We start from the raw sequence: 18968 nt of genomic DNA on the forward strand, positions 1-18968 counted from the left end.
ACCCTGCCCTGCACGTTTAGCCAATACACCACCAATGCAACCAAAGTGCCGTATTACCCCACACCCGCCTGCATTTTTCTGTATAGGCCAGGATCCCTACTGTAAGGACTGCCCTATAAGCCAATGTATTGTTGCCCGTATCCCGCCACTAGGAGGCACGTACTTTATTCGGGGTACTTATGTTTTCATGTATATTTCCTTTATATTTTTTAGTCCTACATCGTATCGTTCATGTTTAGAACTTCTCGAACTTCTTTTCTATTTTATGGTTGAAATTCGGGTCTGGTTGAAATTGTGTTCAGCTGAACACAACTTTGTTAATATGTTCAAACATCTTTAATAAATGGAGAGGGCAAACGTTTTGGAGTTATGGATGATTTTATGCAGACCATGATTGCATATTTGTCATTTTGAAATGTTAAAATAATAAAAAAAATTGTAAGGCACTCGTGGGAGTGCTGACAGAAGTGAAAACTTCTTATAGTAAATAAATTACGAGCTCAATGCTTTTTCCCCGTCCAAAAAGAAGTGCTATACCTATATCATATACGCGATGCGTATGCCCTATGCTATTTATATATACATACACATAATTTATATACGTACAAAATTTATTTCAGCGAAGTGATAACGTTCGCAAATTCAATCATTTTTCCCCATCCAAGAAGTGCACAACGTCCCTAAAGAAAATTTCAATTCAAAGATTTATTTCGTCGAAGCGGTGAAGTTCCCTAATTTAATATTTTTCCCCATCCAAAAAGTGCACGACGTCCCTAAAGAAATTGTCACTTCAAAAATGTATTTCGTCGAAGCGATGACGTTCGATAATTTAATACTTTTTTCCATCTAAAAAGTGCAAAACGTCCCTAAAGAAGTTTTCACTTCAAAAATTTATTTCGTCGAAGCGATGACGGTCGCTAATTTTATAATTTTTCCCCATCCAAAAAGTGCACAACGTTCCTCAAGAAGTTTTCACTTCAAAAATCAATTTCATCGAAGCGATGACGGTCGTTAATTTAATACATTTTTCCATCCAAAAATTGCACAACGTCCCTAAAAAAGTTTTCACTTCAAATATTTATTTCGTCGAACTTTTTCCCATCCAAAAAGTGCACAACGTCCCTAAAGAAGTTTTCACTTCAAAAATTTATTTCGCCGAAGCGATGACGGTCGCGATGACAGTAATTCAATAGTTTTTCCCCATCTAAAAAGTGCACAACGTCACTAAAGAAATTTTCACTTCAAAAATTTATTTCGTCGAAGCGATGACGGTCGCTAATTTAATATTTTTTCCCCATCCAAAAAGTGCACAACGTCCCTCAAGAAGTTTTCACTTCAAAAATTTATTTCTTCGAAGCGATGACGGTCGCCAATTTAATACATTTTCCCATCCAAAAAGTGCACAACGTCCCTAAAGAAGTTTTCACTTCAATAAATACGTACAAAATTTATTTCGTCGAAGAGATGACGGTCGCGAAATAAATCCTTTTTCCCCATCCAAAATAGGTTTTACATTTATTTTAAATACTTCTATACAATTTATGTATACATATACATAATATAAATACGTACAAAATTTATTTCGCTGAAGAGATGACGGTCGCAAAATAAATCCTTTTTCCCCATCGTAAAATAGGTTTTACATTTATTTTAAATTTAAATATGTACTTCTATACAATTTATATATACGTACATGCAAAATATAGCAAGCGATTACGGTCGCGATGACGGTCGCGAATTTAATGCTTTTTCCCCTATCCAAAAATCGCACAACGTCCCTAAAGAAGTTTTCACTTCAATAAAAAAAAATAGATTTACACATAATCTTTATTGAGATTTCACATACATGAATTATTTCAGGAAAGACAAAAAATATAAAAGAGTAAAATAAATAGAATTTAACTTCTATTCTAATACAAGTTGGCGAAAGTAATCCAATATTCCTAAAAATAATTAACGTTATCAAAAAAAAATGTTACAAAACAGTCGGTAACTTAAAAAAGTCTAGGTAAGTGCAATTAATACAAAATAAAAAAAATAATACAATGTCCTACTTGCGTAAGCTACTTTCACATTAAAAAAGTAAAAAATATATGGATTTTTTTAAAGATGGTGTAAACTGGTGTATGTATTTTAAAATTAAAAAGTTATATTCTTATGTGTCTTTTATCTAAATACGCTAAACAGCAAACTTAACGTACCACTAAAAATATAACATTTTTGATGTCTCGATTTTCCTAAACCTATTGTCGATTAAGTGATTTTAACCCTTTTTACATACAGTAGAACGTCGATAATCCGGACGTCAAAAATCCGGACCGTCAATAATCCGGATTTGTATCTACCAAAAATATCTGATTCTTTTAAAATAAATCAAGAACTTCGCTGCGAAAAACGAACCTCTACCGCAGTTCAAAAATATTTTACGCATTTTTTTAAAAGCCCAAATAGTGTCTGATGTTTTTACTGTACACATGGTCCTATTATAAATTAATTACAATACAGTGTTTAAACATAAAAAAAATGTTTTGATTAATTTCACCTCTATTACTGTACAAGAGAAAACATAAAATTTTAAAACGTTTGTTGTACTTTAATGTGTAGACTGGTCTTTTTTTGAGGTAATTTCGATAATCCGGATGGGGTCCGGTCCCAATTAATCCGGATTATTGACGTTCTACTGTATTATGTACTTTACTTGTTGTGTGTCTCGATTCGAAATCTTGTAATCGATTTTAAGAGGAAACAGTAGCGATCAACAGGTAGCAAAAACGCGTTCCAACATTGCGGCTGTAATTTTGAATATTTTTTCGAGATATTTGGCACACGTATTCGTAATATAATAAAGAATGGCGGTATAGAGCCCAATTTGAAAAATATATTAATATGTGGAAATTACTCTGTAATTAAATACAATATTAAAAAACGAGCCTGTGCCGCCATTAAGAACAAAAAAAATACACATTCTTCAAATAAATTTTTTTATCTGATGCCTAGATTTTGTGTCATTTTGGAACTACTAAAATTTTTTATTTCATTAGTAGTTCCAAAATGACACAAAATCTAGGCATCGGATAAAAAAGTTTATTTGAAGAAAGTTTATTTTTTTGTTCTTCTTAATGGCGGTAGAGGCTCGTTTTTTTAATATTGTATTTAATTACAGAGTAATTTCCACATATTAATATATTTTTTAAATTGGGCTCTGTACCGCCATTCTTTATTATATTACGAATACGTGTGCCAAATATCTCGAAAAAATATTCAAAATTACAGCCGCAATCTTGGAACGCATTTTCGCTACCTGTTGATCGCTACTGTTTCCTCTTAAACATACTTTTCCATTAGCTAGACATCTGAAATTTGCAGAATAGCTCAGAACTCGTGGACAATGCAATATTTAACGGCTTTTACCTGGGCCCATTGACTTTTTTTATTTTAATCCATTTTAAATCTAAATAATGCAATAACATTTTGATCTAACTTATATGTCAAATATTTATATCAATATCTTAAATCAAGTATTGGTCTAGTGGATAGGATTCCTGCCTTTCACCCAATTTTCCTACAAAACGTATTATAAAAAATTTTTTTTTCACGGGATAACAGCAATTTCCTAATTATTACCATTTAATAATCTAGAAGTCAAACAATAAGGAATGCACGCAATTTTCCCCTTGTTGCCATATTCTAAATTTGAAAAAATGGGAATAAAAGATTATTTTGACATGCCATTCCTATTACAGCGAGCATTTATTGGCTAGAAGTAGTGACGATTATATATGACGTCATTATTATATTTGGTCAGATGGTAAATGGTAACTGACGTCTTTCATAATATTGTAGGTTAAATATAAAGAGGAAAAGTAGTAGGAAAGAGGAAGAATCCACTAGTTTACATTATACTTATAGTTCCACAAAACTTCATTATAAGTTTTTTAAAGTTATTAAGCTATTTTTAGCATTTTAGTAGTAATTTGACTGCAAAACTTGTGTAAAGCTTGTACATTGGGAGGAACCATTTTGTGGACCCACAAGATCTCACAATTAAAAAATCACTCAAATCGGACAACAGGTTTAGGAAATTCGAGACATCAAAAATGTCCCAATTTTAAAGTGGTGCGTTAATTTTGCTGTTCAGTGTATTATAGATATAGAAGGTACGTAGAATTTTAATGGGATAGGGACATCAATAGGTGTAAGTGAAACAATACGGTAGTTTATAACGAAAATTGCTTTTTATTTGCCGAGTAGCACGTATTCACCTAGCGCCATCTATCGGAAAAAGCTAAAACTTAATTTTAATTGCCTTAAAATAAGAGATTTTTTTTAATGAACATAACTTTACGTTTTTTGTAATCTAATCGACTCTTTTATATTATCTGAAGTAATTGGATTTTGTCAGATTGATACCAGAATGATCAGAAAGCACGAATTCTAAGTACCTATGTCTTCATTCAGTCTGTATATCATCAAATTAACTTATTGTACAACACGAAGAAACATACATAATTATTATGACGTTATAGTACGGGATCCGAATATAGGTCGATCTGTACCATCTGCTTTCCGGATGAAACATTTTTTTATTAAATATCATACATAGGCAAATATTTCTAGCATGGGTTGCCTATCAAAATCGTGTCATAGCTATCCTTAGGGCGGGCCGTAGGGGTTGAAATCAATATTTCAAGCACATTTTTTTTTAAATATGGTAGAATTATTTTATTTTTAAATTAAATAGGCGTATTCAGTACATTTCATAGATTAATCAAGGAAAAATTTGAAAAATATGCCACGGTGGCAAATTTTTGAAGACACCACAAAATATAATGAATTTTGCGGTGGACATCAGAACTCATCATTGGATCATGGTAAACAAAAAATTCAAAAATATTTTATTATTATGAGTTTCTCGAGGTAACGCTGTCAAGCTTTTTAAGTTTTATCGAATTTTGCCTTTTTTATATCACTCAGAAGTCAAAACAACGAATTTCTTTGCAAAAAAGGTGAAAATCAACATATTTATTACTGTGAAAAATATAACTCGACAGCGTTACCTCAAGGAATGTCTAAAGTAAATATATACAAAATTACAGGTGGGTTGGTCAAGTAGTTTTTGAGTTACAATGTCTACAGCCTTTGAAAAAAGCAGTTTTGAGAAAAACCCGTTTAAAGGATTGTCAACTTTTATTTTCAATTTCTTTTTGTCTGTCTAATCGTAAAGTGATGCACGCCGGAATATGTCTTTGAATCGCGGAGTAATTTACAAAAAAAATGAAAACAGCTGTTGACGTTTCTTACCACGCTCAAGTGCGCTGGCGCGAACTTGCTGCAAAGCAAGTCAAAAGTAGGAGGTAGGGAGATAGTATAGAATATCCCTACCTTCGACTCGCTTGTTGAACAACGGTCAACAGCTGTTCTCATTTTCTTTTGTAAATTACTCCGCGATTCAAAAAGATATTCCGGTGTGCATCATTTTACGATTTGACAGACAAAAAATAATTGAAAATAAAGTTCACAATGCTTTAAACGCTTTTCCTCAAAACTACCTTTTTTAAAGGCTGTAGACCTTGTAACTCAAAAACTACTTGACCGACCCACCTGGAATTTTGTATATACAGGGTGTCCAGAAACTCTACCGACAAACGAAGACAGGAGATTCCTCAGATAATTTTAAGACAATTTAACCCAATTCACCTAGTCCGAAAATGCTTCCTAAGGGAGCTAGAGCTCTTTGAAGACGGCGCCCTGTAATTAGTTTTTCTTAAATACCTCCAGAACGCTTCTATTTAGAAAAACGAAAATTTGTATACATATTTACTTTCCAGAAATGAATCGATTCCATCCATTGCGAATTTCTAATACCGCTCATAGGCGTCCGTTTTGGGTAGGGCAACGGTTATTTTATCGCATAACTTTTTTGTCTTCAACTTTTAAGCATTTTTGATACTGGATTATTAAATTGTGAGGTATTCTAGTACTAAAAGGTACTCTTACTTTAAGTCGATAGGACACACCATTTTCTAGAAAAATCGATTTCAAAGTTTTTAGCTTTGGGAATTTCAAAAAAAAAATTGAAAACAATTTAAAAAAAACGATGTATTTTACCAACTTAAAGCAAGAGTAACTTTTAGTATTCGAATATATCATAATTGAATAATCTAGTGTCAAAAATACTTAAAAATTAAAGACAATAAAGTTATGCTATTAAATAACTGTTGACCTACCCAAAACGGACGTCTATGACCGGTACTAGAAATTCGCCGTTAATGAAATCGATTAATCTCTGGAATATAAATAAATGTACCAGTTTTCATCTTTCTAAATAGTTTTTTTTAATCTTTTTTTTTAAATTCAAAGAACGAAAAATTTTCAAATCGATTTTTCTAGAAAACGGAGTACCCTATCGACTTAAAGTAAGAGTACCTTTTAGTACAAGAATACCTCACAATTTAATAATTCAGAGTCAAAAATGCTTAAAAATTAAAGACAAAAAAGTTAGGCGATAAAATAACCGTTGCCCTACCCAAAACGGACGCCTATGACCCGTACTAGAAATTCGCAATGGGCGGAATAGATTCACTTCTGGAAAGTAAATAAGCATACCAATTTTCGTTTTTCTAAATAGAAGCGTTCTGGAGGTATTTAAGAAAAACTAATTACATGACGCCATCTTCAAAGAGCTCTAGCTCCCTTAGGAAGCATTTTCGGACTAGGTGAATTGGGTTAAATTGTCTTAAAATTATCTGAGGAATCTCCTGTCTTCGTTTGTCTGTAGAGTTTCTGGACACCCTGTATTTTATTTAGACATTCCTTTAGGTAATGCTGTCGAGATTTTTGTTTAATGCTTATTTTTTGTTTAACAATGATCAATGATAAATATGTTGATTTTCACCCATTTTTGCAAAAAAAATTCGTTGTTTTGACTTCCGAGTGATATCAAAAAGTCAAAGTCGATAAAACTAAAAAACTTGACAGCGTTACCTCTAAAAACTCATAAGCTAATAAAATCTTTTTGAATTTTTTGTTTACCATTATCCAATGATGAGTTGAAGTGTCTTTAAAAATTTTCCACCGTTTTTTCAATATTTTTCCTTGAATAATCTATTAATTGTACTGAATATGCCTATTTAATTTAAAAATAAAATAATTATACCATACTTTCAAAAAAAATGTGCTTGAAATATTGATTTCAACCCATACGGCCCCCCCCCCCTTAAGGATAGCTATGACACGATTTTGATAGGCACCCATGCTAGAAATATTTGTCTATGTATGAAATTTAATAAAAAAAATGTTTCATCCGGCAAGCAGATGGGTACAGATCGATCTATATTCGGATCTTAGACTATTAGAGCGTATTGTTTAATATTTAAAACGTTTCATTTTATCGACACCAGTTCAACTATCCTTAAAAAATCGCTGATACCACTTTAGACCACTCTTAAATCTTATTGATAAGTAGAAAAAAATATCACTGGAGCACGCCTAATGAGCTTCGCTGAAAACCGTCATTAGATCATGCTCGTAAAATGCGATAAGGGCCATTACACCCAAACCGGTAAGTAAACCGCCCAAATGTAACAGAGCTTGTCCTACGTTGCCTTCGTCTTCGTGGGCAGAGCTTAATTCGGGGATCATGTCTACCAAAGCGATGTAGATGAACATACCGGCAGCTGCAGCAAATACCCACGAACTGGCGTATTCAGTATTACCTACAAAAATAACACAGGTCAACAAAAAAAAATTTTTCTTGAGTTTGTTATTTAGTAAATATTTTCTGTTTGTATACATCGAAAATTAAGCAGAAACTCAATAAATACTAAATAAAGTTTGCTTTTGTACCTGTAGATATGAAAAATAAATATAAGGTGTTTTGACAGATGTTTGAGGAGCCGTTGCATTTAAGACGCCAGAGGCATGAGGGGGACTGTGGGGTGTGAAGCGATAAGTGGCAGACTGACATGGTAGTCTGCGCGTGAGCATTACAATGAAATAACGTATTTTATGTATCGCGGAGCCTAAAAATGTCTTCCAAAAGGTATAAAAATGACGTAAACTCTTTTTGCTATATTCACGGCGAATTCATTACAGTGGGAGCCAAAAAATTTTGTTTGGCAGATCTACAAAAAGCTTAAAACAGTTGTTCTACACAATGGAAATAAATGTCCATCTCTTCCTCTGGCTCATTCTTCAATGCTCAAAGAAAATTACGATAGCGTTAAAATGGAGCTTCAAGTTATAAAATATGAAGAGTATGTCTGGTCAGTGATGGAGAATTTTAAAATAGTTAGTTTTCTGGTGCAAATTGAAGGCGGAGACACTAAATATCCACGTTACGTTTGTTTATGGGATAAGAGAGTCGATGTGCTTCACTACAAGCAGACTCATCATGGACTCATCAGAGCGAGTTTCAAATGTGTGAAGCAGCATCATGCTTTAATGCCTCCATTTCACATAAAATTAAGTCTCATGAAGCAGTTCGTAAAGGCTCTTCGTCAAGATTCTGAGGCCTTTCAATTTTTAAAACAATTTTTACGAAACTGTCAAAGGCTGACAATTACAAAGAGTTTATTTCTAATACTTGGCAGCTTCAAAGTCATGGGTTGCAGGATGTCTCTTAAGGTACACATGCTACATGTTCACTTAGATCAATTTAAAGGCAACTTTGGTGCATATTCAGAAGAGCAAGGGGAACTTTGAACAACGATATCAAGGAGAATATAATGAGAACATGATGGTTAACTACGTTTGGAAGCTCCTACGGGACAGTCCTTGTTTACACAAGAGTAATACCAAAACAATACATTTCATTTTTGAAGCTTTTTTGTATTATTTTTAATATTTATGGGTCTTATATATGCCATTTTTTATAATTAAATATATTAAGAGGGTATGTTCACGCCGCAGTTAAAATAGGTGGCCATTATATGAACTAACGTTTAACAATTCTTTGATTAGATGGCAGCACGTACATATATTTTATTATTAAATTTAGTTCTCTGAACGACACAGCATTGATGCCACGTACTCGAAGTTACGATCGGCACATTTCGCTTTCAATCGTACTTTGTATATACAGACGACAGTTTTTAATCCTTTCTTTACCTGCCAAGGGTAAATTCTCATTAATAGATACTAAACGTTCATTCATTTGGAAAGTTTATTGTTTAATATTGTATTTACAGACGGCAATTCGTAATTCTTTACCTGCTCAAAAATATTTATTTCAATTGAAAAACAGCGTCACCACAATAACATTTTTTTTTCATATCGAATGTCAACAGGGGAAGTTTTTTCCTCGGAAAATTTCACATTTTCATTTCAACATGCGAGAACAGAATAATAATTAACCTAATGAGCCACTTACTTAAAACATTTTTAAAAGTGACACACAGCAGAATATATAAAAAATGCGAAGAACAAGTATCATGGACAAAGATTGGGTTCCGCAATGCCTTGCCCTTAGGCACCCGAGAGGCTCTATTCACTGTCCAAGTGCTTATGTAGAGGTGCAGTGATGTCAACTGTGACGTACCTATATATTTGTTTTATCGACTACAAAAAGGCATATCGACTAAAACATGATAAGCTCATAACCATCTTGAAGGAAACGGGATTATATTATGATGAAACAACATTAGATATGCCGACGACGCAGTAGTTTTTGAAGATAGCCTAGATCCTAGATGATTTGCAAAGAATAATGTCACGCATATAAGATATAAGTAGTGAACATGGACTTAATTTCAATACGAAAAAAACAAAGTAATGGTAGTCAGTAAGCGAGAAATATTAAATACGCGGCTTTTGGTTAACCAACAACCAATTGACAGGGTGGACAGCTACGTATACCTTGGTACCAACATAAACTGTCAATGGGACCACTCTAGTGAAATAAAACAACGCATAGGAAAAGCGAGATCAGCGTTCATAATGATGAAGTCTCGTTTCAGAAGTCACGATTTACCACTTGGTAGCAAAATCTCTATTATCAGATCCTATGTATTTTCTAGATTATTATACGGAGTAGAGACCTGGACTCTTTCCGAAGCTTCTTTAAGAAAACTCTAGGCATTCGAGATGTAATATTACAGTAGCATTTTAAGAATTTCGTGGATGGATCGTGTGACTAATGTTGAGGTCCTACGTAGAATGGGCAAGGAATGCGAGATTATTAACACCATCAAAGCGAGCAAACTAGAATATCTTGGCCGTGTTATGAGAAATGAACAGAGATTGATGCAACTCATTCTTCAGGGCAAGTTATTTGGGAAGAGAGGACCAGGGAGAAGAAGAATATCTTGGCTTCAAAACCTGAGAAACTGGTTCAATACATCGGCAACCGAACTACTCGTATTCCGAATAGCAGCAAGCAAAGTTAGGATAGCCATGCTGATTGCCAACATCCGATACAAATAAGCACCGTGAGAAAAAGAATATCTTATTTTAAATTATTCTTCCTCTTTTTCGTGTGCCTCGTCCGTTGCGGACATTGTCACCGTAGTCCAAACCATTGGCGTAATTTGAAGCCATGAGTGTCTTCTTCTTCTGGGTCCACGTTTGCTCTCTATTTTACTCTGTATTGTCAGTTGTAGTATACGATATTTATCATGTATCATAATATGATCGAGGTATTCAGGTTTCCGTTTCTTAATTGTGAAAGAGATTTCTTTTTGTTTTCCCCTCGGCGAAGTATCTCTACGTTGGTGGTGTGAGTCGTCCAGGATATTTTGAGGATAGGTCGGTACACCCACATATCGAATTCCTCTAGCTTTTGCATTAATGTTTCCGTTATTGTCCAGGCCTCTGCTCCATACAGCAAGACTGGAAATATATCATTTTAGCAGCCGTATTTTTAGTGAGATAGATACGTCGAATTTGGTGAATATATTTCTCATGTTGTTAAATGTTGCTCTAGCCTTTTCAATTATAGATCGTATTTCGATTGTTTGATCCCATTTCGAGTTGACGACTGTTCCAAGGTATGGGTAATATGGTGACTGTTCCAAGGTACACATATGAGTGTAATGTGTATTGTGTGTATTGAGTAAATGTCTGGTTACTTAGCAAAGTCGACGTCATTGTCTTTTCAAAAGACGCTAACTGTATCCGAACGTTTGCGGTCCCTCCGGTGAGTACCGATGCCACAAGGAGAGAAACTATTTGCATTTATTAATTTTTAATAAAAATGAAAAATTCTCCATCAATTTGAGATCCGAACTCACGAGCTTTAGGTCCAAAGGTAGGCGTTCTTACCACTGAGCCACAGACGGGTTACAATCATGATTGAAACTCAAACAAAGTCCAAAATGTTTCAAAACTACGTGATTCGTATTTTCATGGTGACAAAAGTAGTTTTCAATGTTTTGCAGATTTTTTTAAAATCCGGCAAACGCGCATCTGTCGCCATTTAATTCATCATTGCTGCCATCTACTAAATGACACGTGAACGCAGCTTCTCATCTATTAAGTGATAGCCGAACTAATTTATCACTAGAGCAATGCCAACTTGTTACGGTTATATCAACAAAATCCCTAGATTGCAGCTTTTAACTATAATTTTTATCTTTAGGTACAGTTAAGGGGGTATTAGTACGCTATGGTCAAAATAGGTGGCCAATTTTTAAACTAACGTTTAACAGTTCTTTGAATAGATGGCAGCACGTAGATATATTTTATTATTAAATTTAGTTCTCTGAACGACACCGCATTGATGCCATGTATTGCAACTTAGGCTCGGCACATCTCGATCTTAATCGTACTTTGCATTTACAGACGACAGTTGTTAATCCTTTCTTTACCTGCCTAGGGTAAATTCTCATTAATAGATACTAAACGTTCATTCATTTGGATATAGTTTATTATTTAATATTGTATTATACGGCAATTCGTAATTCTTTACCTGCTCAAAAGGATTTATTTCAAACTAAAGAAATTTGCAATTATTTGAAATACAAGTAAGTGCCTATCTAAATGACCAAAAAAGAATTATGCTAATTCTCAGAATGAAGATCGAGTATAAAATTAGTATTTTTAATAAATGTAAAATACGTAAGTCAATTGAAAAACAGACTCACTACAATAACTTTTTTCATATTGAATGTTTTTTCAACAGGGAAAGTTTTTTCCTCGGAAAATTTCACATTTTCATTTCATTTCTCATTTCAACATGCGAGGCAGAATAATAATTAGCCTAATGAACCACTTACTTAAAACATTTTTAAAAGTAATATACTGCAGAATACCTATATAAAAAATGCGAAGAACAAGTATCACGGACAAAGATTTGATTCCGCAATGCCTTGCCCTTAGGCACCCGAGAGGCTCTATTGACTGTCTAAGTGCTATATATTTGTTTTATCGACTACAAAAAGGCATTTGATAGAGTACAACATGATAAGCTGCACATACTCATAAATTATCTTGGAGGAAACTGGATTAGATGATAGATCTAAACAACATTAGATATGCCGACGACGCAGTAGTTTTTGCAGATAGCCTAGATGATTTGCAAAGAATAATGTCGCGCATATAAGACATAAGTAGTGAACATGGAATTTCAATACGAAAAAAAAAAGAAAGTAATGGTAGTCATTAAGAGCGAAATATATTACATACACGGCTTTTGGTTAACCAACAACCAATTGACAGAGTGGACAGCTACACATACCTTGGTACCTACATAAACAGTCAATGAGACCACTCTAGTGAAATAAAACAACGCATAGGAAAAGCGAGATCAGCGTTCATAATGATGAAGTCTCGTTTCAGAAGTCACATTTACCACTTGTTAACAAAATTTCTATTATCAGATCTTATGTATTTTCTAGATTATTATAGTGAGTAGAAGCCTGGACTCTTTCCGAAACTTCTTTAAGAAAACTCAAGGCATTCAAGATGTGGTATATACAGTCGCATTTTAAGAATTTCGTGGATGGGTCGTGTGACTAATGTTGAGGTCTTACGTAGAATGGGCAAGGAATGCGAGATTATTAACACACATTATTATCAAAGAGCGCAAAGTAGAATATCTTGGCCATGTTATGAGGAATGAATAGAGATTGCCGCTACTCATTCTTCAGGGCAAGGTATTGGGAAGAGAGGACCAGGGAGAAGAAGAATATATCTGAGAAACTGGTTCAATACCTACATCGACAAACAGACTATTCCGAATAGCAACATGCAAAGTTAGGATAGCCATGCTGATCGCCAACATTCGGAACGAATAAGCACCGTGAGAAGAATATCTCATTTTAAATTCTTCTTCTTCTTCTTCATGTGCCTCGTCCGTTGCGGACATTGGCACGTTAGTCCAAACCATTGGCGTAAGTTTTGAAGTCATGAGTGTCTTCTTCTTCTGGGTCCACGTTTGCTCTCTATTTTACTCTGTATTGTCAGTGGCAGTATACGATATTTATCATGTCTCATAATATGATCGAGGTATTCAGGTTTCCGTTTCTATTGTGAAACAGATTTCTCATTTTTGTTTTCTCCTCAGCGCAATACCTCTACGTTGGTAATGTGAGTCGTCCAGGACATTTTGAGGATAAGTCGGTACACCCACATTTCGAATACCTCTAGCCTTTTCGATAATGTTTCCGTTATTGTCCAGGTCTCTGCTCCATACAACAAGACTGGAAATACATAGCATTTTAGCAGCCGTATTTTTAGTGGGACAGATATGTCGCAATGATTGAATATATTTCTCATGTTAAATGTAGCTCTGGCCTTTTCAATTCTACATCGTATTTCGGTTGTTTGATCCCATTTCTAGTTGACGACTGTTCCAAGGTATACATATACTTCTACGTGTTGAATTGGTTTTTTATTTTCAATTGTCTGGCAGGTTTTTGAGTTTTGCTCACCAGTGTCCATTTTTGTTTTATTTATGTTGATGGTTAAAATCTCTTTTTTCACTCGCTCTTTGTAGGTACCCGGGTATGACAGGCCTGTCGATACTGCTAGCAACCACAACTGTATCGTCTGCATATCGGTTTATCTAATTATTACTCCAGTAAATTTCAATATTTTTTTTCACTTACGGAAATATTTGACATAAATTAATCAATGATTATACAATATTGTTTTAACTACAATTTTTTTATTAGGATAATGCCTCAACAAATACTAATGGCCATTGGCATGTGTAATGTGTGTAAAAATGTCGACGTCATCGTCTTTACAAAGAGACGCTAATTGTATCCGAACAATGCATTATTTTCGGCCCTATAAAAATTAAATTTGCCAGAAATTAAATTTGCAAGTGAATAAAACTGAAATTGTTTTTAGATCCGCCCCACATAACATACTAGAGCTTACTGATGTTATTTATGTATTATGTCAAAACTAGTATAATCCCCCAGTAAACACTTTGAGTCATTTTGAACCTCGTTTAACTTTCAACCATTCGTATAACGTCACGGTTTCAAGCATAAAAAATGTATATTTGTATTGTTAAGACACTGTGATACAATCATGATTGAAAGTGAAAGTCAAACAAGACAAGGTCCAAAATGCGTACTGGGAGGGGGTGGGGCCACTTTTCTAAACAAAACCGCGTGATTCATCGTATTTCCGTGGTTACAAAACTCGTTTTCAATTGTTTGTAGATTTTCTTAAAATCCGGCAAACGCGCATCTGTCTCCATTTAATACATCACTGCTGCCATCTACTAAATGACACGTGAACTCATCTTCTCATCTATTAAGTGACAGCGGAACTAATTTATCACTAGAAAAATGCCAACTTATTGCTGTAATTTCAACAAAATCCCCAGATTGCAGCTTTTAACTAAAATTTTTACTTTTAGGTACAGTTAATTTAAAAATTATGGCAGTATGGACAATGAAATTTTGTTTAAAATAAAGCTTTTTGCATAGTTAATCGTTTCTGGTAGTTATTTTCCACCCAAGTTCAAAAATTATTATGCAAAACGAATTTTTATAGCAAGTTACTAAGTAAGTTATGACATGGACTCCTTTAAGTACAGTTATAAAAAATATACTGCTTTCTTTGGAAATTTTAACTAGATACTATTAAAATAGAAAGTCTACAGTTCACGTACATACCCCTAAGTTGAAGATTGGTTTTGAAATAGTGACGGTAACTGTACCTAAAAACTATATAAATTTTAACATTGTGTCATACCACCTTAATTTAAAAATTATGGAAGTATGGATAATGAACGTTTGCTTAAAATAAAGCTTATTGCATAGTTAATCATTTATGGTAGTTATTTTGTACTGAAGTTCAAAAATTATTACATGAAACCAATTTTTAGGGCAGGCTACCAAGTAAGTTATGATATGGGTTCCTTTAACTAATTATAAAAAATTTAGTGCTTTCTTTGGAAATTTTAACTAGATACTATTAAAATAGAAAGTTTACAGTTCACGTACATAACCATAAGTTGAAAATTGGTTTTGAAATAGTGACGGTAACTGTACCTAAAAACTATATAAATTTTAACATTGTGTCATACCACCTTAAAATATGGAATTCAAGGTTTGTTTACTTTCAAAGAAAAATTAAATTAAAAAATAGCGATTTTCCATAAAATTGAAATTTTGTTCTGGTAAGTACAAAATCAAACTTACAAAAAAATAATTTATTTTGATTTGACCTATCATTTCTAAACAGCAACAATACATTTAAATTTTCTATGCACGTACAGTGCAAAAATTCTAAAGGTGTCGGTGGGGAATGGCGCAGTATTATAGTCGGTGCATGAGAGAGAAAGTATTCGAAATAATGAAATAACAAATTTTGTATTATTTGCTATTTCATCATTTCAAACACTTTCTCTCTCATACACCGATTATAATACGCATATCTACGCACATACGCCATCCCCCACCGACACCTTTAGAATATGTGCACTGTAAGTGTATATAGTTTCAATAGTTTTTATACCGATTGAGAAATATGCCATTACCAAATACATACTTTATGTCGAATAAGTTTAAGTTTAACATAACGTGTTTGTCTTTATTGTCTGTAAGAGCCTTTTCACATGGCAGGCGCTTAACCCGCGTTGAGATAATGCGCGCTTACAACTACATACATTTCATTTGAGGCAGTTCACATGCCAACGCGCGTTTTAATGATTTAAAACGCGCGTTAGTACGTGAACGGTCTCAAGTAAAATGTATGTAGTTGTAATCGCGCGTTATTAAAACGCACGTTAAGCGCTTGTCATGAGAACGGGGTCTAATACTCACCAAGCATAAGTCCGAAAATATTTCCAAATACGCACAAAATGCTAGATAGTATGTTGTAGAAGAGAGCTTGTTTGATGGTCATTCCAGCTTTTAATAACATAGCAAAATCTCCGAGCTCGTGAGGTAATTCATGGCAAAACACTGCTACTGTTGTTGAAAACCCACCGGCTAAACTGCCCGAAAACGCTGCTCCAATTGCCATTCCATCGGTGAAATTGTGTAATCTATAAATGATATTAATTAATAAATATAATAAACTCATAGATAATAAAAATAAATAAAAACAAGTAGGTACTGAGAAAGGACAAAGTGAAAAATAGAAAATGACCGACGAGATAGGTATAACAATAAGATTATATGCAAAAGTTGTAATATTATAATACGGTATGCGGCAAAATAAACAGTACCTACTGAAATGCGTATTCCTCAAATTTGTGTGTGTCATGCGCCAAAACGTAGTGAATGGTTTTCAAACGTGGCTATAATCTACGTGGATATCGTGTTAAAGTTAGGTATGGACCAGGGCGCATCTGTAAAAATATTAGTACATTTTTATGTTGAGAGGTGACTCATATTTTTTTGCAGAAATTGCTTGAAAATAACTCATATAATAATAATTGAGTTATCCTCCCACTCAAAAAGGCCCAAAACATTGTTTAAATAATCAAAATGTCAAAAATTTCGTTTTTTGATTATAACTTTAAATTATTCATTTCCGTGAAAAGTTGTGCTGACATTAAAGTTACGTAATTAAATTTTCTACAATATAGGATTAATTAAACATTTTAAAAATTGTCATCCTTGTTGCAAAATAGCAATAATGGCGAAAAAAACATAAAAAACAAGTATTCGCATTTTACGTTTTTCAACCACTTATGCTACACTTAGGACCTTTATATTTCACCCAGAAAAACTTTATGACATAATAAACCAATACTGGAAATTTCATTAATATCGGTTTAACAGATTTAGCAAAATAAATTTGGCAATCCAGCTTCGCAAAGAAAATTCATTTTTTCAAAATGTTTCCGGACTGAAAATAAAGCAGACGGCAAGTTGATTTTTTTACATATAGAAGAATACTGTACCTTTCATTTGCAATTTGCAAAATTAAAATCGGTTAACAACCACGGCGTCAGGAACTTTTTTAAATTAACATTAATTTTTGGTGCTACGCGCAGGACAGCGGATACGTTTGCTCTGATTGGGCATTGCAATGACCTTTGATAATGATTGATAAATTTTAATTTTTTAATAAGTTGCGATATAAATAAATAAATTTGTTTATTGCAAAATAAAAACACATAATCTGTCCTTTGAAATAACAATTTTTTTAGCAAAAACTTTCTTCGTTCATACAGGGTGAGCCAGGAGGAACTGTACATACTCCTACCTCGTATAGAGGCTCCTATGGGGAATAACAAATGACCATTAAAAAGTGTCTGCTCCCCTTGTTTAATAATATACAGGGCGAGTTTCGCATTTTGACAGAAATTTATATTCGTCATAATTTTTGAACGGTCAGATCGATGTGTCTCTTATTTTGGTCAATCGTTACACTATTACCACCTAATGAACTGATTTATTCAAACTAGAAAAAAATCAGGTTCGGCTTTAAAAAATTAGTTCGTTTGGGTCTTAGAAAAAATTTCACCCTGTATACGCTTTTTGAAAACTCTAATATGAATTTTACAAATTAGACAAATAGGCAATTAAAATGGCATATTTATTTTTTCCCCACACGATTACTTAATTTTTTATAAAAAAATCAAATTTGACTATGAATTAAAAGTTTGGTAAAGTATACCATAGATTTAAAAAATTAACTTATATTACAAAAAAAAATTTTCTTTAACAAATATTTGATTTATGTTACCACCCAGTCAACTGATTTATTCAAACTAGAAAAAAATCAGGTCCGGCTTTAAAAAATTAGTTCGTTTGGATCTTAGAAAAAATGTCACACTGTATAAGCTTTTTGAAAACTCTAATATGAATTTTACAAATTAGACAAATAGGCAATTAAAATGGCGTATTTATTTTTTTCCCCTCATGATTACCTAATTTTTTATAAAAAAATCAAATTTGACTATGAATAATAATTAAAAGTTTGGTAAAGTGAACCATAGATTTAAAAAAAAATACTTTTATTACAAAAATTATTTTTTTTTAAACAAATATTTAATTTATGCTACCACCCAATCAATTGATTTATTCAAACTAGAAAAAAATCAGGCCCGGATTTAAAAAATTATTTCGTTTTGGCCTTAGAAAAAATTTTACCCTGTATACGCTTTTTGAAAACTCTAATATGAATTTTACAAATTAGACAAATAGGTAATTAAAATGGCATATTTATTTTTCCCCACATGATTACTTAATTTTTTATTAAAAAATCAAATTTGTCAAAATCGGAACTTTAACCTAAAAATGATAAAAAAAAAGATAAAATCACGGTTTAACTCACTACAACCAAAGTTCCATTTAAAATTTTTTTTTCTGAAATTTTTACAGCACATATCTCTTACCATTGTGAAGACTATGACAATTGTTGTAGACTTTCAGTCTTCTTCTCGTAAAAGTTATGAATTTTTAAAAATAAAAGGTGCAGCTTCGTGAATTGCAAAGTTAAATCGCAAAAATTAAGTGAAAAAATTTAAAATTCATCTATTTGATCACGTCTACGTTAAACTATATGTAGAGTCCAAAGAGAAGTGTTATGGGGAGTTTTAGATTTACACGTGT

General features: G+C 33.1%; 1 protein-coding gene across 2 annotated transcripts in view; it reads right to left on the minus strand.

Annotated features, from left to right (window-relative positions):
* Window positions 1–1813: 1813 nt before the first annotated feature.
* The window catches only part of LOC114327390 (zinc transporter ZIP6), a 182896-nt gene continuing 165741 nt past the window's right edge, over window positions 1814–18968 (minus strand). For both annotated transcript variants that reach the window (XM_028275989.2, XM_028275987.2), the window contains exons 7-8: window positions 16224–16447; window positions 1814–7715 (exon numbers count right to left, since the gene is read on the minus strand). In XM_028275989.2, the coding sequence (XP_028131790.2) occupies window positions 7489–7715; window positions 16224–16447 (451 nt within the window). In that variant the 3' untranslated portion in view covers window positions 1814–7488. The remainder of the gene's footprint in view (window positions 7716–16223; window positions 16448–18968) is intronic.

This window comes from Diabrotica virgifera, chromosome 4 (assembly GCF_917563875.1).
Source record: "Diabrotica virgifera virgifera chromosome 4, PGI_DIABVI_V3a".
NCBI classification, from domain to species: Eukaryota; Metazoa; Arthropoda; class Insecta; order Coleoptera; family Chrysomelidae; genus Diabrotica; species Diabrotica virgifera.